This window comes from Mauremys reevesii, linkage group 24 (genome assembly GCF_016161935.1).
Source record: "Mauremys reevesii isolate NIE-2019 linkage group 24, ASM1616193v1, whole genome shotgun sequence".
NCBI lineage: Eukaryota > Metazoa > Chordata > Testudines > Geoemydidae > Mauremys > Mauremys reevesii.
In genome coordinates, this window is record NC_052646.1 from 2,987,831 (window position 1) to 3,008,408 (window position 20,578).

At 51.0% G+C, this 20,578-nt stretch overlaps 1 protein-coding gene across 1 annotated transcript; it reads right to left on the minus strand.

Annotated features, from left to right (window-relative positions):
• Positions 1–920: 920 nt before the first annotated feature.
• CD48 (CD48 molecule) lies at positions 921–9,604 on the minus strand. Its single transcript, XM_039513200.1, has 3 exons — positions 9,456–9,604; positions 2,931–3,254; positions 921–1,093 (listed from the first exon to the last, which is right to left on the minus strand). Exons 1-3 carry the CDS (start codon positions 9,520–9,522, stop codon positions 921–923), a joined length of 564 nt encoding a protein of 187 aa, XP_039369134.1. The 5' UTR covers positions 9,523–9,604.
• Positions 9,605–20,578: the final 10,974 nt, after the last annotated feature.

Genomic DNA, 20,578 nt, shown 5'->3' on the forward strand with positions numbered 1-20,578 from the left:
CCGTCCTTGTGGCTAATCCTCTGGGATCCCCCTGGAACACAGAGTCTGCACTGCGCCTTCCCCCACCGACCTCCCCTGCTGCATCACTTTGTACCTTGTGCTGACGCAGACACCACCACACCCTGCCCTGGTGCTTCTAATGGACCCTACTTGTTCGGGCCATCGCCAGGGACTGTCCCAGCGACCTCTAGCTCCAAAGCACAGGCCTCGACCCCCTGAGCACTCAGCCCATCACCCGAACAACTGCCCATCACAGCAGCAGCAGGCGGCTCTCCTGTGTCACAGGCACACACAGCCCTTCCAACCCTGTGCAGCATCACACCGCGTGGCCAGGATCTGTCATCCAACATGCGGCACCCTCAGCAGCATGGCGCTCCCAACCTAGCACCACGGTGGCTGCAGCTTCACCGCAACTCACAGCCCAGGGCAGGTCAGCAGAAGGCTGCTCTGGGGTCCCCCGTGGGGGGAAAATACACACTGGGGACCAGCGAACGAGATTCTCCCTCAAGAGTCACCAAACCCACGGCTGCCCTGCTTCAATTGAGCCGTAACCCGAGCAGCTGCATAGCTGGGCTCCACAGCCAGATAGATGCGGCAAGAGAAACGAAAGCAAAGTGAACATTACCAAATACCATCCCATGAGCAAGGGCTTCTATAATTGCTGATGGGATTGCTGATGATGCATTTGTAAGACATCACTTTCTGACTTTAACGCAACATCCAGTACAGGGCTGGCTCCAGGTTTTTTGCTGCCCCAAGCAAAAAAAAAAAAGGGGTGGGGTGGGTGGAGTACCACCACCAAAGTTAAAAAAAAAAAAAAGCCAGAGTGCCGCCACCCCTTGAAAAGAGCCACCCCCAAAGGGCTAGAGTGCCGCCCCTTGAAAAGAGCCGCCCCAAACACATGCTTGGAACACTGGTGCCTAGAGCCAGCCCTGGTCCAGTGTGCTGCTATTTTCGCCCACTAAATCCTTTTCATCCCTGTACCAGCGGTAGGTCACTTGGGTGGCAGCCACAATGCACTCCAGGGTGACATTGCACCATCCATCTTCGTTGACCCTGGTAGTGATGTTCACACTGGGCTTAGGGATGGGATCTGGAAATAGAGAAAAGAGAAATTCAACGACAGGCCAAACCCTGACAGATCTAACTACGGGCCAGATCCTCAAGTGATGTAAACTGATGGTGCTCCAATGAAACTTATTTATACCAGCTGGGGATGTTGCCTATATAGATTTTATACAGAGGGTCTATGAACTAGACAAATTCAGACTGCAAATAAGGCATAAAATTTTAACGGTGAGAATAATTGACCATTGGAACAATTTACCGAGGGGGGCAGTGCATTCTCCATCACTGCCCATTTTAAAATCAAGATGGGACGTTGTTCTAGAAGACCAGCTCTAGGGATTGTTTTGGGGCAGGTCTCTGGCCTGTGTGTTATCCAGGAGGTCAGGCTAGATGACCACAATGGTTCCTTCTGGCCTTGGAAGCTATGAATGATGCTCATCTAGTCTGACTTCCTGTGTAATGCAGATCAGACAATTTCACCCAATTGCGCCTGCTTCTAACCCATTGACTTGTGGCTGGATGAGAGTGTATCGTTTAGAAAGGGGGTCCAACCATGATGTGAAGCCCTCAAGTGATGGAGAATCCACTGTATGCCTTGGTGAGCTGCATCAGTGGTTCATTTCCATCCCCGTTAAACGCAAATACGAAATCAGATGAAACTTTCTTCTAACTTTAACTTTCAGCCAGTGGATCTTGTTCTACCTTTATCTGCTAGATTGATAAGAGAGGGCTCTTCAGAGATCTTCTCTGTGTGTTGGTACTGCTTTAAGAGTGAGTTACCTTTTAACTTTCCCTTTCATAAGCTAACTAGAATAAGCTCATTCAAAAGTTTCCCATTGGAGAGCCTGTTTTCCAGATGTCATCGTTTTCCTTCAGCATTTTGGGGGTCATGAAATGCAGCCCTCGTTTGGATCACAGACATTAGATGAACAATACCAAATTCCCTGTGTATCCCCCCGATCCTGTCTACCCACCACCTCACCTAGCAGAGTGCATGTGACCCTGGGCTCGGTCTGGGTGCTTAGCCTCCATCACCCCAGCACCTCTCAGGACTCAGTGACCATATCCTCACGCCCTGAAGCACAGAGAGACCCCTGGCCAAGGCCTGAAGCCAAGGTTTTTAAACGTGCCTAGTGACTGTGTGTCCCTCAATTCTGGATCCCCTGTGAGAGCCCAATTTTCAGAGCCCAGATGCTCAGCACTTTCTGAAAATCAGGTCCCTTTAAAGTGTGCCCAGAAAATGGGGGATCCCAAATCCTTAGTCATTTTTGGCAACACTGGCCTAAGTGACTAAACCAAATCTCCTGGGTGCCAGTCCAGTGCTTTGGCTACAAGACCATCCTTCCTGGCCCTTACCAGCTTAGCCTGGGGGGTTATGAACTCCTTTCTTTTATAGAGCCTCTCCCTCCCCCAGAGGCCTTCCTGGCGCTCACTAGCTGGTCTCCCTGCTTTCTGACGTGTGTGTGACTGTTCCTCCAAGAGGTCTGGGTGGCTCCATTACCCCACCTTCTCCCAGCAGAGCCGCAATCTGCTTTTGCCTCTGTTCCCATTTGATCCGTCGTGGGAGGTCCCAAAACAGGAACATCATTCAGGTTGGTACCTGACCCCTCCCCTTAAAGCCCCAGCCACAAAGATTCCAGATAGAGCAGCTCCGGCGATGGCGCGTTGGACCCAGAACCTGAGCTGAGGACCTGGCCCATTTCCTAGGAACCTCTTTATCCCATCCAGGCTGTTACCTGCTCCTTCCGCTGCCTTGTGGGCATTTCGGGGTGGGAGAGAGGAGGGTGCATTATCAGAGCCTTTCTAGCTCCCTGAACCTCACCATCCCTGACCCTTGTGCAAAGAGGCTGCTCCCCACTCACCGTACACGTCCAGTTGGAATAATTCATTTGTCTCCTGGCTTTGGCTGTCTTCCACTTGCATCCGGTAGGTGCCGCTGTCTTGCTTCTCCAGCTGCTTAATTTCCAAGGTGTGATTCTTGTAGTAACGCAGTTTAGAACGAAAATAGTCATTGGGATAAGACTCTGTTGTCTGAGTCCGTTTTTTAATCAGGATCTTTTGGGTGTCGTTAAACCGCCAGGTGATCTGCTTGTATTCTTTTGGGACTGGCCGTTTGGGGTTTAGATACACTGTGCCATGGACAATCCCATTCACCCGACTGCGCAGCACCTCTGTGGCCTCGTAAGCTGTCAACAGACAAAAATCAGGGTTGCAATGGGAAGCAAAGGAACAAGCATTAATTACTCTTAGTTAGTTGTTGGGTGAAGCTAGCGCAAATGCCCCTTGCAGTGCCTCAGTTCCCCCCTGTAAAATGGGGATAATGCCATTCACTCTTTTTTGTGAAGGACTCTGCGCTCTTGTGACAATCAGGTTCCAGACTGGCCCCCCTCCCCCCAGGGGAGAACAGAAGATTTAGGCTTCCCAAAATGAGCAATGGAATCAACCGATCGCATGCTGTATTGTTCTACAATGGTGTTCCTTGAGTCTGGTTTGACCACAGTCTGTACACATAGCGCATAATGACCATCAAGTTCAGACTATCACAAGCTGTCACTAAAGCCCTTACTCAGTACACTCCCATAGTACAACAATACACCATACAATCCGTTGGTTCAGTGGCTCCTTTTTGGGGCCTAACCTTCTGTTCTTCCCCTGGGGGTGTCCGGACCCAGTATCACAGATCTACAGCCGCAAAGAGCCCTCGCTCTAGGGATTGTTATGTTGTGGATCCTTAGCAAAATGGCACCTTGATTGAGGGCCACTAGGTCTGAGATTTGTACTTAAAAAGCTTCTCGACCATTTATTTCCTAACAACAATATAATACGCACAAGGGCCTGCGGTGTCCAGGGGGGCCTGGAGCAAGCAGAGCATTGTGACTTTGGTGTCACCGAGGACAAACGTATACGAGATTGTCTAGAACATTGGTGGAAATTAGAATTAACGCCTGAGCTCACTGTGGGCCTGGGGGGTCCAACCTGCACAGAGGTGTGAGCCAGCACAAATGCAAGTGACCCACGAAGGGAGAAGTGAAAGGAAGAGCAAGAAGAAGCAAAGAAAATGTTGGCGAGGAGGGGGAGAAACGCCATTTAGAGAACAGACCACTAAAGGAAACGGAGATCCCCGGGGCAGGTGTCGCGGGGGAGACGCAGGCCAAATGAGGTCTCCCAGCTACATGAAGGGACACTGACTGCCTGTCCCTCAAAGCACAAAGACCAGGGAGACTGGCACGAGGGGGATGCCCATTTCTGGGGGTCGCTGCCCCAAACCAGCATTCGAGAGCAGGCGTGGGCTGTTCATCTCCAGGGGCAGGATTTTGCCATGCTTCTTTCTTATGTTGAAATTATTGGGATTACTTCAGCAGCGAGGTCCTAGAAATATCCGCTGGGGAGCAGGGATTAAACAGCAAATGTAGTTTCCACAAAAATGACGTTTTCCATGGGAAAAATGTTGATTTGGGCTGAACTATTTCTTTGGCGCACAGGAAAACCCAAACGGATGTTTCGCCCTTCATCGGTGGGCACCTGGGCTAGTGCAGAACCTCATGCCCCGTTCTCCTCCAGCCTACATCTCCCATGATGCACAGCAGCCGCTCATCCAGAGGGGAATCCCCACAAAGTGCTACTGCGGCAATGAAGCAGCAAGGAAGGGACAGGATAGTCTTCCTGCCAGGGGAGATTTAACTGATGCACCAATATTTTCCTCATGTGCTCTAGCAGGTGGATCCTGCCCAGTTTGGCTACACCCTGGCAGCACTGTCACCGACTCACTGACTTTGGGCAAGTCACTGCCTCAGTCTGTGCCTCAGTTTCCCCCTCTGTATAACGAGTCCCAGCGAATTCCCAGAGCACTGTGGTAAGGTTCAGTTGAGGTCGGCATTCTTTGCTCCTTGGTACGTAAAGTTGCAAAATATTGTTTTTATTTCCAGTGTGGGCTTAGATTGCACCCATTTTTATTTTCTCTCCTGCCCCTAATTTGGTCTCTGGGGTCCTAATCAATAACCAACATAGGATGGTCTCACCCTTCACATTTCCTGTTCCACCCACCCACCCCATCTAGAAATCGCCCAGTATTAGCAGGAGAGGCTGCTTTATGCTGAGCCACTTCCTGCCCCATCATTTCCTGTTTCCAGAGGCCATTTCGTCTTTTGAGGGAGCTGGGTTTTTTTTAATAACGAAAAGAGCATTTTCATGAGTGGCACATGCAGGTCTGGATTAACCTTTTGTGGGCCCAGCGCCAAACATATTATGGGCCCCCATGGAGCATGGCGCGGGGAGGTCGGTCCCCAGAGCGAGGGGCCAGCCAGAGGCAATGGGGCCTGGCATGACAGGGGCGGCCCCACTCTGCTCAGCTCAGTGCAGGGCACTAGTTACAAACCGGCAGTTGCCAGACGCACAGTGGCCTGCCCGGCCCTGTGCTGCCAGCATGTCCCTTCCCCTCGGGGGGTTGGGCCCATGCCACACCACACAGCCGCCTCACCCAACACCCCCCCCAACTCCCTATGCCCAGCGTCCCCCGGGACTTCTATGCACAGTAGACCACCACACAGACCCTCCACCAGAAATGCACAGTGGCCTGCACAGCACCACCCCTCCCCAGCACCCCCTCCCCAGCCGCACCACTATTGCCCAGTGCACGTCCCCACAGCCCACCACCACAACTACACAGCACCCCACTCAGACCCCCCCACTGCGCATCCCAACACACAGACCTCCCCCATGAGACCCCCCACTGGCCAGCAGCCCCCCCACACACACCTCCAGAGACCCACTCCCTCACACCCTGCCCTCAGGCCACACTCTCCGGCCCTGCTGGAAGGTGATTGCGTCTGCCAGGCTGAGCTGGCAGCATGGCTGGGGCCAGTCCAGTGCCAGGGTGAGGAATCACTCCAGCCTCCTGGGAATGGCGCGATTAGCCAGGCCAGGGTCTGCCCCTAACCTGGCCAGACTCCCTCAGGACCCACTTGCCTGGAGATAGGGTGATCACACGTCCCCGTTCAGCCAGGGCAGTTCCCTTTTTAAGCTCTGTCCCGGCCAGCCTGACTTTTTGACAAAAACGGGCATTTATCCCGTTTGCTCTTGCCAGCTGATCAGTTGGTGAGAGCCAATGAACAAATGCCCAGTTTACCAAAAGAGTCCTGTGCGCCCCCCTAGCAGGGCATGGAGGAATGTGTGTGGGGGGGGGTGATGCGAGGAGTCAGGCAGCAGGGCTTGGGGGCGTTAGGGGCCAGCCCCAGCACCTAGCAGCGGCATGCGGAGCTCGAGGGGGTCAGCCCCTGGCTGTGGGGGAGACGGAGTTAGAGTTAGTGCCCCCCCCCCAGCCCTGTGTTCAGCTTCATTTTGGGGGCATCTCCTTGGGACCCCAGCCAAGAAAAAGAACATTCTTCCTTATCTTGCCCCCGCCTGTTTTTCATTCTTTTTTTCTTCCTCCTCCTCCTATAAGTAATAGCAAGTACATGAAAATAAAGTGAGGTACCTTGGTTGTTTTTGTAGTCTAACTTATTTTTCCACAGACCACTTGAAAATCGCTGGGGGTCTCGGCGGACCACTCAATGATCTTTCCAAATATTGTTTGTACCGTTAGCTAACTATTGTAAAGCGCTTTGGATAAGAGCCCTTTATTAAAAAAAATGTAAAAAAATGTTGGGGTGTGGGGTCTGGCCAGGACTTTGGGTGCGGGAGGGGGCTCAGGGCTGGGGGTACAGGGTCTGGGAGGGAGTTAGGGTGCAGCAGCGGGCTGGGGATTGGGGTGCAGGGTCTCGCCAGGAGTTAGGGTGAGGGAGGGGGCTCAGGGTTAGTGCAGGAGGTTGGGGTGTGGAACATTTTCCTGGGGCAGCTCCTGTTTGGTGCAAGGGGTGCATGTGGGAACGTGGGGGTGCTGGTGCAGAAGTCAGAAAATGTGGGGGGGCTGGGTATGTGTAGGGGGAGCACCCCCACCACCCCAGCCCACACCCCCAGCCCCCTGCTCTGAGCGGCTCATGGCAGGAGGTCTTCTATACCTGGCTGTCCTGCTAGGAGAAGTCACTTCCCTTCTCCCTGCCTCAGTTTTTCCCAGTGTGAAATGGGAACAACAATACCAAGCACACTGAGATCCAAAAAGCACACTGCGATCCATGGGTGAGAAGAGCTAGGGGTGACTGTTTTTATTTTTGCTCTTTGTCTGGGTCAAGCAAAACGCCCTACACGTGACTGCTGCTGACTCTGGGGGAAGTTCAGCTCCTTTTACCACATTATGGTCTCTTGATTCGCTGTATGTGCTTCACCGTTGCTGCTGTGTTGTAAGCTGCTGCGTGATGATGAGACAGTGGTTTTTTGCTGTTTCAACTCAGCCTACTAAGCTGGGTCACCTTCTCCTGTACACAGAACTACCATAAATGGCCATTACTAAGGGAGTGGCGAGAGCCATAGAGCAGGAGTGGGCAAACTACAGCCCGCAGGCCGCTTCTGGCCCATTAGACGTATTTATCTGGCCCTCGAGTTCTTGGCAGGGAGTGGGGTCAGGGGCTTGCACTGCTCTGCCTGGTGGGGTTCCCGCCGGGGGGGGGGGTTGGGGGCTTGCCCCACTCCTCCACCCTGGTGCTCCCCAGCCCCCGACTCACAATTTCCTTGATGAGCACCATCTTCCAGCACGCAGAGCCAAACTGCACAGGCATGACTTCACCTCACCCCATGTGGCAGCCCCCCCATACAGCAGCGTGCCCAGTCCCCTCCTGGTCTCCTACGGCCCCACTCTCGAGAGCCTCAAAATCGCCCAGGGGCCTCACCCATCCCAGCTACGGTGAATCCGCCCATGGCAGAGCCTAATACGGCCGCCGTGGTGTCATTGCTGGCAAGGCCCCTAGGAGTCCCCAGTACTGCTCCTGTAGAGCCCCCCCCTCACCCCACACCCCATGAGTCCGCCCTCTCCGCACCTTGGTACCATCCCTTATAGAGGCCCCCCCCAATGCGACAACCCATAGAGTCCTCCTCCCGCACCGGGCATTCATGGCCCACCATACAATTTCCATATCCAGATGTGGCCCTGAGGCCAGAAATTTCCTGACCCCTGCCATAGTTACGTAATGGATGACATGAGGCTTAGTAAATACACCACCCATTACACCGGCGTTGAAGGCACTGAAATACCTCTAAAAAGTTGGGACTTTCAACTCCTCCCACCGCTGCTGCTGCCGCCATATTGCCAACCCCATGCCCCCCAAACTCACGAAGGAGTTCCCTCACACGTGAGATTGTCTTTTTTAAAATATTAATTTGGGGGTCTTTTTAATGTGCCTGCTGAGTTTTGAACGTTTATGGATCATGTTTTCAAGCTTTTCTCCACAACCCCAAGGGCTAGAAACTTAGCTTTCTTTTTTTTTAGAAAAATACCAAGACTCACAAGAAACTCACAAGAGTTGATGACAACATAATCTCTATTTCAGAGTAAGTAGAGCAAAACCTCTGTCTGAGTCCCCTGATCACTTCTGTAACGGTGTACACAGGAGGAAAAAACACCCTTTCTGACCAGAAGTGTGGGGTTTGATGGCCCTAATTTCAGTGTGTGCAGGAACAAATGTTGTCAATGATAAAAAATGACGAGTTTCTAGATCCTTGGAGACTCAAATACTCTAGAAGCTTTCTCTGGAGCTTTCCAGTCTGTGAGCTGGGGTTAGTTTTTTGATGCAAGGGCATGGTTCTGACTGACTTCCGTGAACAAAGACGAGACAGGGCAAGGAGTTCCAGCACCCCAGCTAAATACAGTTAATGAGTTCTAACAATCTCTCTGCAGCTTTGATGCAGAGACTCGTGCGAGCCCCTTGGCTTCAGTCTCTGTGATGAAAAAAATGGGCTTTCATTTAAAAAACAAACAAAATAAAAAATAAGTTTCTAAGCCTGTTCTTGTGCTGAGCCTGAAAACTGTAACTTGGAAGGAACAAGGCAGCCGTGCTCCACTTATAAAGAAATGTCGGAAAAACACTGGATCAGAATTTCAATTTTGGATGAGAATTTTTGATGGGAAGTTTTTGAAAAGTCCCAACTCATTTTACCTTCCCTTTGATTGTCACCATCTTAGTCACTTCTACTGCAAGAAGCTAAAGGGAGCCGACAAGCTATCCTTTCGCCCACCTCCAGCCCTCCACGATAAAACTTACCTAGCACAAGGCAGGGGAGTTTGAGAAAGGATCAAATCACTACACACACGCGCACACACAGCCCAAATCTGCAACCCAGATCCAAAATGGGCGGAGAGGTTTGGGAGCAACAGCTCCGCAAAAGGACTTACATTAGAAAGACACCTGCCCATTGCGAAGAAGCAGCCTTAGAGCCATAAAGAGAAGTGCCAGGACAGCTGGAAGAGGAATGTGAAGCAAGCGCCTTTTTCAAGAGAAAACACAAAATGTTTGTCTTACCTTGTAAGTTGCTGAGCACCACCAGGCATGCAAAAGTTGTAACAGCTGCCGCCATCTTCCCCAGCATGGTGAGAAAGCGTAATGCACAGGTGTGGCCGGATTCTCAACGGATCTAAAGAGTAGTCGAACTTCCCTTTTTGCAGCATGTAACAATTTGTCAAAAAACCACTTCCTCTGAGCCAAGATGCAGTCAACAGTGTATGAATACAGCATTTTAGGCATAGGCGGTTGCACAGAATCTAGCACAATAGACCCCCAATCTGTAGTTGCTACTGTAATTACGATAACGACCAGACCTCTGGCTTAAATCCCCACTCTTGACAAAAGCCCTGTAGGGGCTTGTCTACACTACAGGACTATTTCGAATCTACTTAAGTCGAATTTGTGGATTCGACCTTAATAAGTCGAATTTGTGTATCCATACTAAATACACAAATTCGAACTTCTGAGTCCACATTCACGGGGCCAGCTTCGACTTTGGAAGCGGTGCACTGTGGGAAGCTATCCCACAGTTCCCGCACTCCCCGCTGCCCATTGGAATTGTGGGATTTCCCCCCAATGCATGCTGGGGGGAAAAATGTGTCGTCATTGAACCGTCAATCATGCCCTCCCTGTCTTCCTTGAAAGCGCCGGCGGGAAATCTGTTCGCGCCCTTGTCTGGTCGGTTACAGCGCGGACGCCACAGCACTGCGAGCATGGAGCCCGCTGCGATCATCGCTGCACTTATGGCCGTTGTCAACTCCTCGCACGTTATCGTACACCTCGTCCACAGTCAGATGCTGAGAAACCGGGCGAGGAGGCTCCGGCAGCACGGTGAGGAGAGTGGCGCAGACCTCTCAGAAAGCAGGGTACGCCGGGCAGTGGAGATCATGGTTGCAATGGGTCACGTTCATGGTGTGGAACGGCGATTCTGGGCCCGGGAAACAAGCACAGACTGGTGGGACCGCATAGTGCTGCAGGTCTGGGATGACACAGAGTGGCTGCGAAACTTCAGGATGCGTAAGGGCACTTTCCTTGAACTGTGTGACTTGCTGTCCCCTGCCCTGAAGCGCCAGGACACACGGTCTACCATGCACAATAGTAACAGTACACTAATTCCACTAATTAGATGCAGCACTTCCACAACGACATCACCCTGAGGCGTGTCAGGAGGACTCAGAGAGAGCGGATGCTCACAGAAGCCCTGCACAGACCAGGACCATACGCTGCCATGCTCGTCGAGGCGATGGTCCCCCTCTACCTGAGGATGGCCTGGCGCGGAAGAGTGTGCTTCAACGGAGCACCCAACAAGGCACCTCTACCACGGAACCTCCTGCTGAGGCTTTTCCAGCTGCTCTCTGAGAGCTTTTTTGAACTGTCCCCAGAGGACTATTGCTCCATTCCTATCTGTGTAGACCTGCTGTTTGTATAGTTTCATATTTAAAAAATTTTATATACTATTTCTATTTTTATATATATCCCTGTTTCTTAAAAAAATAAATGTTTCCCTGTTTGTAGCACTTACCGCCTGATCCTTCCCCTGATTCCGAGTCCTGGTTAACGGGCGGGGAGGGTTGGTAGGGGATCTCTGTGAGGGTGATGAAGAGATCCTGGCTGTCAGGGAAAGCGGGAGTGGGTTCGATGTCGCCTGCGCCGTCCTCCAAAGACCCTTCCTCATCTTCCCCATCAGCGAACAGGGAGGAGGAACTGTCCCGGTACACTATTCCGTCCTCGGAGTCCACCGTCACTGGTGGGGCACTGGTGGCAGACCCACCTAGAATGGCATGCAGTGCCTCGTAGAGGCGGCATGTCTGGGGCTGGGCTCCGGAGCGTCCGTTTGCCGCTCTGACTTTTTGATACCCTTGTCTTAGGTCCTTCACTTTCACGCGGCACTGCATCGCATCCCGGCTGTATCCTTTCTCTTTCATGGCTTTAGAGACCTTCTCGAAGGTCTTCGCGTTCCGCTTGTTGGAGCGCAGCTCCGAGAGCACAGACTCCTCGCCCCACACAGCGATCAGATCCTGGACTTCCCGGTCAGTCCATGCTGGGGACCTCTTTCTATTCTGGGATTGCCCTCCCCATCAAGTGTCCCATCTCCGGCCGTTGGAGATATTTGCTTCTACCTTTCTCAGATCGGCCATATGCCATTGTGGGCAGTCCCATCATCCCACCCCCTCCATAAACTTCTCAAACTTCTTGGTCTTGAAGCCAGTTAGGTTTTCTGCCCCCACTGCTCCCTTTGGGATGCTGTTCCAGAATCTCACTCCTCAGGTAGGTAGAAACCTTCGCTTCATTTCAAGTCTAAACCAGTTGGCAGCTCTATTGCAATGTGCGATGAGGTGGTTCTGGGCTCACAGATGGGCCACAATGCAGTCACCAGGAACGAGTGGAGAGAGAAGGGTATTCCAGGGTGATGGCTGCCATTTTGGTCATGGCCCAGGATAGCGAGCACCAGCCTGCAAAGCTTGAGCTGAAGGAGCGATGGCTGAAACCAGCAGCTGTAAGACGTCTGTTCTCTGTGGAGCGGGCACAGGGAACATGCCTAATACACTGATCAGATAGGGACGTCTGCGTCCCCTGAAGGAGCCTTGGTGTAAATGAGACTCAGGCCCCAGGGTCTAACTTTTATTCTGTATAGCTGCTCTAAACAGTGCTTAATTTGTGCCAGGGCTGGGCAGGTCATAGCCCCGGCACCTGTGGGCTGGGCAGGTCAGTTATGAAATTGCTTGAGCCCCAGAACCTCTTCCATTACAAATTAAGCTCTGGCTACAAATAACCAATCTAGGGACATTTCTCTGTTGCACATCACATCACTAGTACAGGTGTAAACAGGCCACATCCTCTGCAAGAGTTAAGCAACAGAGCTGCATTGGAATCAGTGCAGATATGCTGATTCACATCAGCTGAAATCTGCCCTATTAGCAGCATCTTGGATATCCAGCTGAGTGGGCCGACCAACCATTGCAGCAGGGCTCTGCTCAAGTGACCCTACGAATGGCATAGCAGGGCCTGCGTGCATGTGTCTCAGCCATTCTGCTTCAGATGTGATCAACTCACAAGTAAGAGAGGCGGTTTAGGAAATGACAATCTCAGCCTGCCGTCTTTCACAGCATCAGAAGCCATAAGGCTTTACCCACCATCTGCTCACATGGACGATCATGCCTTCCGTGGTGGCACAGGGCAGTAGCTGATTGGCTCAGTAATTGCAACGTAGACCCCAGTTCAGGAAAGCACTTATGCATTCGCTTAACTCTAAGCATGTGATTAAGCTCCATTGACACTGACAATTCTTAAGCTATGCCTAAAATTAAGCCCATGCTTTGCTCTCTTTCCTGAACAGGGATGCTTGCCTGAATCTTGGGGCTTTGTGCATCACCCACAGAGCAGTCCACAAGTCCAGTAATATCCAGCTCCTCGCGCTCAGTGGCATGGCTCAGAAGTGTCAAAGTAGTAAACAGAGCAACAAGGGGAGCTAATATCTGTTATTACCCAAAGAGGAGCTCTCTTTAGCTTGAAAGCTTGGCTCTCTCCCCACCAGAACTTGGTCCAAGATTTTACCTCTCCCACATTGTCTGTCTACTATCCTGGGTCCGACACGGCTACAACAACACCACACGAAGTAGTAAACACTTATTTTGAATTACTGATGTCAGCAGCAACCGTGGTGAAATTCACGCAGCGAGCCAGTGTGCTGGGCCCATGCGTTGAAGCTGCTGAGTTCAAGGGGAGCCGGTGGCAAGTGAATGCTAAGATGCTCCCACACGCGGTAGCTGGAAGCCAGCGGTCTCCAAGAGTTAGGACCTAGCTGGAGCGACGAACTGGCAGTGAATTAATCAAAGGGGAATCTGCAACGCCTGCTGAGAACTGACCCACTTTCCTTTCAGCCCCCAGTGGTTCACATCCATTACTGGGAAGATCTGACGTTAACACTGAAGAGACGCTATTATGAACAAACCATCACCAGGCGACATTATTGTCTTCACATCACACACACACAGTCAGATCGATACCCACAGTCAAAAATCCACAAGCCAAGAGAGAGAGCCCGAGCTTGTGAAACTGACTGGAGTGTGAACACCTACCGTGTGCCTTATTATATTTTGATAATGGAAATGTGCAAAGACATGAGAGCAACTTTACTGCTATGTAGGAAACCAGTGCATCAGCCTTAGCGGCATGCACTGCTGATTGTCTCCACATGCAAACCAGCCTATTAACGTGTGTCACAATCAGGAGCGGCGCCAGGGTTTTTGCCACCCTAGGCGGCAGGGATCCTCCTCTGAGCATTCGGCGGCGAGGGTCCTTCCGCTCCGTGTCTTCAGGGCACTTCGGCGGCGGATCCCAGAGCGAGTGAAGGACCCGCCACCAAATTTCTGCCGAAGACCTGGAGCGACCCCACCGCCGAATGTCCGCCAAGGACGGCAAAATGCCGCCCCCGAAATCCTGCTGCGCAGTTGCCTAGTGGAAGTGCTGGCCCTGGTTGCAATAACATGACAGCTTCGGCTGGAGCCGGAAGTGCTGATGGATGCCCGAGTTTGTGACATTTGAGCAGTTGCCCTCAGACTATTTCCGCTTGTTAGAAACATAAAGAGCTGAAATTTCAAGCTGAAACCCCCAGAGTAAGACAAGAATCAGCCTCAATGCCAGGTTGCAATAGAACTTAAATTTCTGTCTGTAGCCCATAGATCTAGCTTTCACATTTATTTTATTCAGCAGTAATGCAACAAACCTACAGACCTGTCCCCTGTAAGACACTGGCTTCAGCAGTTAGCAGAAGGCTTGCAGCCTATGAACTGGGATGTGGAAAACCCAGGTTGAAGTCTTCACTCCAAATCAAAGCAGAGCAGGGCCTTGATCCTTCATCTTCCTCCGAGCAGGTCAGGGCCTTCATCAGAGGTCTATGCTGTATCTAGCTTTTTGCAAAGAGGAATTCTCATTTTCCAGCCAGCCCTATTAAGTGGATGGATTCACTAGAGCAGTGGTTCTCAACCCGTGGCCCATGGCTGCTTGCAGCCCAATCAGCTCCCAGCTGCAGCTCATGTGACATCCTCAGGGCCATACAGATAGTGTGTATATACTGTGTGGATGCGGCCCACGTAACAGAGAGCTGCCCTCCCTCACCCTCAGCCTATTGACTGACCTGGGGTCTTGCTGTCTCTCCTTTTGACTAGAAACCCCACCCTGCACCTGTGAAGCCTTCTCATGAAAACCAAGACGCTTCCACAAAAGGTTTTGTTGTCAACGCATCAGCATTTTCCATCCAAAAAACTTCCCAACCAGCATTACTGTTTAGCTCTGTTGGGTGGGCTGTCAGTGTGACCCCTCTGCTTATATACCAAGGGTCATCTTCCCCTCTCCCACCCTGACATTAACAGGAGCTTTCCCATGAACTCCAACAGGTGAAAGATCAAACCCTCTGGGCAGAATTTCTGGTGATGTCAATGGCAGATGTGTCTAGAGATTGAAATTCACCCCCATGCCAAGACCCAGGACAAAGTCTGCCCAATACTTACATCCCACTTAAACCTCATGAACCATTTGCAGTCAGAAAAAAAGGTACATTTGTCAGGTGCTTTGAGATCTGATGAAAAATGCTGTAAAAAAAGCTAGGTATTCGTACTCACAATAGATATTTACAGAGATAAATTTGACCACATCTACTCATCAGAAAGTAATATTTATTTTTTCTGGGCATTTGGCCTCACCTACAATACAATACAAGAGGTATTCCTCCCATAGCTACATCTCTTTAAATACATTATACCAGCTAAAGATCTGTCCTAAATCAGCATAGCTCCATTAACATCAATAGAGCTGTACCAGGTTATACCAAGTGAGGATCTGGGCTGGAAATTCCACACTCACACTCACACTCTCTCTCTCCCCCTTCCCCCTGACCCCTCTCCAGGACATTACAATTCCCCAGCCGTGCTGAACTTTCTTCTTCTAGCGGGCATGGAAAATAAGAACGGCCAGACTGGATCAGACCAAAGGTCCACCTAGCCCAGTATCCTGTCTACCAACAGTGGCCAATGCCAGGTGCCCCAGAGGGAATGAACAGAACAGGGAGTCACCAAGTAATCCAGCCCCTGCCGCCCATTCCCAGCTTCTGGCAAACAGAGGCTAGGGACACCGTCCCTGCCCAGCCTGGCTAATAGATTAATGGAAGATCGATCCATCAATGGCTATCTAGCTCCCTTTTGAACCCCATTATAGTATTGACCTTCACAACACCCTCTGGCAAGGAGTTCCAGAGGTTGACAGTGCGTTGCGTGAAAAAATACTTTTTGTGTTTGTTTTAAACCTGTTACCTATTAATTTCATTTAGTGGCCCCTTGTTCTTGTGTTATGAGGAGTAAATAACACTTCCTGATCTACTTTCTCTATACCACTCATGATTTTATAGACCTCTATCATATCTCCCCTTAATCGCCTCTTTTCCAAGATGAAAAGTCCCAGTCTTATTAACCTCTCCTCATACGGAAGCCGTTCCATACCCCTAATCATTTTTGTTGCCCTTTTCTGAACCTTCTCCAATTCCAATAGATCTTTTTTGAGATGGGGCAACCACATCTGCATGCAGTATTCAAGGTGTGGGCTTACCATGGGTTTATACAGAGGCAATATGATATTTTCTGTCTTATTATTTATCCCTTTCCTGATGATTCCCAACATTCTGTTCGCTTTTTTGACTGCCGCTGCACATTGAGTGGGTGTTTTCAGAGAACTATCCACAATGACTCCAAGATCTCTTTCTTGAGAGGTAACAGCTAATTAAGAGCCCATCATTGTATATGTATAGTTAGGAATATGTTTTCCAATGTACATTACTTTGCATTTATCAACATTAAATTTCAATTGCCATTTTGTTGCCCAGTCACCCAGTTTTGTGAGTCACCCAGCTTCCTGTTAGTGATCCCAATTGATGCTTCGCAGGGTGCAACTGGGAGGGGAATATCCTGACCCAGGATTCAGATCATTAAGAGCCCACCAAATTATCCCCATCAGACAGGGAACCCGTTGTCTCCTTTCTCAATGCAACTCCACTGGCATTAGTGAGGTTTGAACTTGAGATCTTCAAGGGCTGATCTCTATTTCTTGAGCTAAAGGCCTTGGGATACTGATAGTGACCTTGGGAAAGTGCTAGATAAGTGCTATGTATTAGTAGGTCATCACTATCATTATATATATATATATAGCGTGACAAAGTTCTCCTCTGCCTTGGTGGGTCCTGTGCTTATTGGCGGATTTGCTCACCTCAGAGATTCACGGCAGCCCTCAGTTTGGCCACTTTTGCTAGTGGCTCAAACCTGCTGTCCACTCAGCTATCCTCAGCACTGGCCAACAGAGGGAAAGAGAGAACAATCCCCTGCAATCTCTGTGTCCCACCTAGTAGGTCGGTGAGAGGCCAGATCCCTTTCCAAATTAGACCTTCCCTTCTGGTGTTTCTCACAGACCAGGTCAACTCCTCTTGTGTCCAATCAGGAGTTGGGGAAACCTGGGCTCACCCACTACACCGGGTTCCAGCCCAGGGCCCTGTGGATAGCAGCTGTCTACACATCCTGTATCAGCTGCATGACAGCTACAACTCCCTGGGCTACTTCCCCATGGCCTCCCCCCAGCACCTTCTTTATCCTCACTGCAGGATCTTCCTCCTGAAGCCTGATCACGCTTGTACTCTTCAGTCCTCCAGCAGCACCTTCTCACTCCCTGCTTCTTGCATGCGCTTCCCTAACTGATAAACCCGGTGTTCTGATTAGTCTGCCTGCCATAATTGATTCTAGTATGTTCTTAATTGGCTCCAGGTGTCTTAATTAGCTTGCCTGTCTTAATTGGTTCTAGCAGGTTCCTGTGGTAAAAGTGACAGAAACTGGTTCTAGTGCAGCCCCTGCTCTGGTCACTCAGGGAACAGAAAACTATTCTTCCAGTGGCGCGCGCGTGTGTGTGTGTGTGTGTGTGTGTGTGTGTGTGTGTGATATACATACATTACACACACACACAGATGGGTAACTAACATGAGTTAGCTAAGTCACAATAAAATTCAAGTGGAGACCAGTGTCTGTCGCTTTTACCACACTGTAGCTAGGTGAGGTCAATACTGCTGTCTATTACCTGGTCTACACTAAGGGAGGGGGGGGGGTCGAACTAGGGTACGCAAGTTCAGCTACGCGAATAGTGTAGCTGAACTCAAAGTACCCTAGTTTGAACTACTTACCCGTCCAGACGCGGCGGGGTCGAACTCCGCGGCTCCAACGTCGACTCCGCCACCGCCGTTCACGGTGGTGGAGTTCTGGAGTCGACCGGAGCGTGTGGTGAGTTCGAACTATCGCGTCTTGATTAGACGCGATAGTTCGAACTCCGAGAAGTCGAACTCACCGCGTCGACCCGCGCGGTGAGTATGGACCTGCCCTATGTGTGTTCTCGCCTAGCTATGTCGTAGGACAAGCTACAGAGCGTTGTCTCCATTAGAGTTTTACAGCACAATAGCTAAATCCATGGTGTGTGTGTGTAGTGGGGGGAGACAAATCACACCTTTTTTGGGCAGTGAAGACATGGTTTACGTCTGTAAGCCGGTAGCTGTGCTCCATGGGCCACCCGTAGCTGGGGGAAATATTACACACTGTGCCAGTGTCTCACCTACCCCCCACCTAGCTCAGGTGGGAGTTGAGACAAAGTCACCTGCCCAAGGTCCCAAGGTGACAAAACTCAGATCTCCCATGTTCTGGGCCAATGACTTGGCCACAGGACCGGCCTCTGGTAGTCTGGCCTAGATGGGACTGAAATGGGGAAAGCGCCCCCTAGTGCTTCTAAAGGAGCTTTCTTGTCAGCTATAGTTGACTTAAAGTGGAAAAATCTAGAAGTGGGTGGGGGGGAATTAAGGGGTTTGAGGAAGGCTGCAACAAATTTGCAGGTCACATGCAAATACAAACACACAATGACCGGTTAACTACACAAGGGACACAGGCAACAGCACTTAGAAGGGCAGCTGGTCAAAACAAATAATTTTTCCTCCTGTAGAAAAACTTCGATTTTCATTAGAAATTTGAAACTAAACAGTTTTGGCCATACCCTGAAATATTGCAAAATGCTGCTGCTTTGCCTGATGGGAGTTGTAGTTTGGATTCCTTATATTCCCATTGTCTTACTTAGGCTGGGCTCCCGGGTCATACTACAAATCCCTTTATGCACCGTGACATCCCCCTTCATCAGGGGAGTCCCTGGCCATAGTGCATTGTGGGAGATGTAGGCAGATCAGGACGCCTCACCCATAGAGAATGGAGACAGGAGGCAATCGAACTACAATTCCCATGAAGCACCATGGTAACATTGCCAAATCAAAATAATTCAGTTTTGGGGCATTCAGTTTTTCGATGACAAATCAAAGTCTTCTGCACAAAGCAGCCAGTTTTCCTGAAAAATTTTGGTTCAGTGAAAATCCCAATATTCTAGCAAAAACTTAAGAGAGTCCTGTGGCATGTTATGGACTAACAGACATATTGGAGCATGAGCATTTGTGGGTGTGGAATGGAGGTGAATACCCACATCATCGGATGGAGTGGAAATCTTTAGACATGCATCCGATGAAGGGGTATTCACCCACGAAAGCTCATGCTCCAATACGTCTGTTAGTCTATAAGATGCTACAGGACTCTTTGTTGCTTTTTACAGATCCAGACTAACACGGCTCCCCCTCTGGTACTTGACACCAGCAAAAACTGTTTTTCATGGGAAAAGTTTTGACCAGCCCTAATTAGAATTTTAATTTCCAAAGGGTCTTTACTGGTTCACATACCATGTGCTGGGTAATCATGAGGACTTTGTGTAAAACTAAACTGGCTCTTTATTAAGCAAACTATTTACAGAGCTGCTGCAGCTGCAGCCCAGATTCCAGCTCCATGCACACAGACTGATTTTTGAGCGCTTCCTCCAAACTCTTCCCTCCCACAACCTGTGCTTGTCCCTCCAAGTTCCGCGTCAGTTACTACATATTTCCTTCAACAATTTTTTTTGTGTGTCCTTTGTGCCAGCGTTTGCTGACTTGCTGGGGCCAGAGGTTATCAGTAGATAGCCCAGTGCAGGGACATGGCGTGTCCCCAGCACACTGTAATCTGTTAGGCCCCCCTAGTCATTCAAGTGCGCTGGCCTTTGACCCCATCTCTCACTTGCCCCTGTTACTGTGGTTGGTGGGGCACTTGCTTCCCTGCTCTTGCTGCCATCATTCTGTTGGGTGGCATTCTGTTGCTCCTCTGTTTTGCTCATGTGGCTCATGTCCAACCCTCCTAGGCCAGTCCAGCTGTGGCTGAAGCTCTTTTACTCCCTCCTGGTCCCGTCCGTGGCCCTGCAGTCCAGCTGTGCCAGCTGTTTGCAGCGACTCCACCGCTCCCGAGTCTGCAGCTCCCTCATGACCTGGCTGCGTCCCCATGCAGTGTGCACTGCTGTCACCTGCCCTGCCTTCCTGTGGCTATTTGATGGTTGGAGCCCGACCTGCTCACCTGTGGGTAGCGGCCTCAGGTCCTCGGCATCTTTGTCGGAGCAGCTGCCTGCTTCGCTTGGCGTTCTCCTCCCAGCGGCTGTGTCCTCTGCCGGGCTGCAGCCGACGACCCCTCATGGGCTCTCCAGCCCATCAGTCCCTGTGCTGGGCTATGGTCTCGTCCCCAGGAGGGTGCTGGGAGGCAAGGAGGGGAGAGCTGGTGGGTGGCAGGGCTGGCAGGGGCCCTGGGGAATCTGAAACCAGCAGAGCTAGCTTGGAGCAGAGAGCAGCCTCGGAGCTGCCTCTATCACAGACATTGGGCAGGGAGGGTTAAATGCACCGACACTCACAGGGGACCAACGGTGCAGCAGGGTGGCCAGCAGAGGACCCAGAAGGGCCCCGCAGCACGGACACCCACACCATGCAGGACCAAGGGCCTAGGAGTAAACTTCCCCTATAGCCATTGGGGGACCATGGTGGGATACAACTGAGGGGATTGAGCGGTTGGGTCATGTCCCTGGGGCACCCCAGAGGGTAGGGAGAAGATTGGGGCGGGTGCCCAGTCAGGACTTTCAGGGGGTGCTCCATGTTCTCAAAAGACAGAGGGAGTCACCTCAGATGCACAATCCCCCACCCCAGTGTGAAGTGATCACCCGTTGAAGTGGAGAAGGAA

Excerpts from the sequence above, each read along its gene's own strand:
- CD48 (XM_039513200.1), bottom strand. The coding sequence starts at position 9,522 with ATGCTGGGGAAGATGGCGGCAGCTGTTACAACTTTTGCATGCCTGGTG. Across the intron at positions 3,255-9,455 it reads GGTGCTCAGCAACTTACAAG|CTTACGAGGCCACAGAGGTG; the intron begins GTAAGACAAACA and ends GTCTGTTGACAG. Across the intron at positions 1,094-2,930 it reads ATTCCAACTGGACGTGTACG|ATCCCATCCCTAAGCCCAGT; the intron begins GTGAGTGGGGAG and ends CTCTATTTCCAG.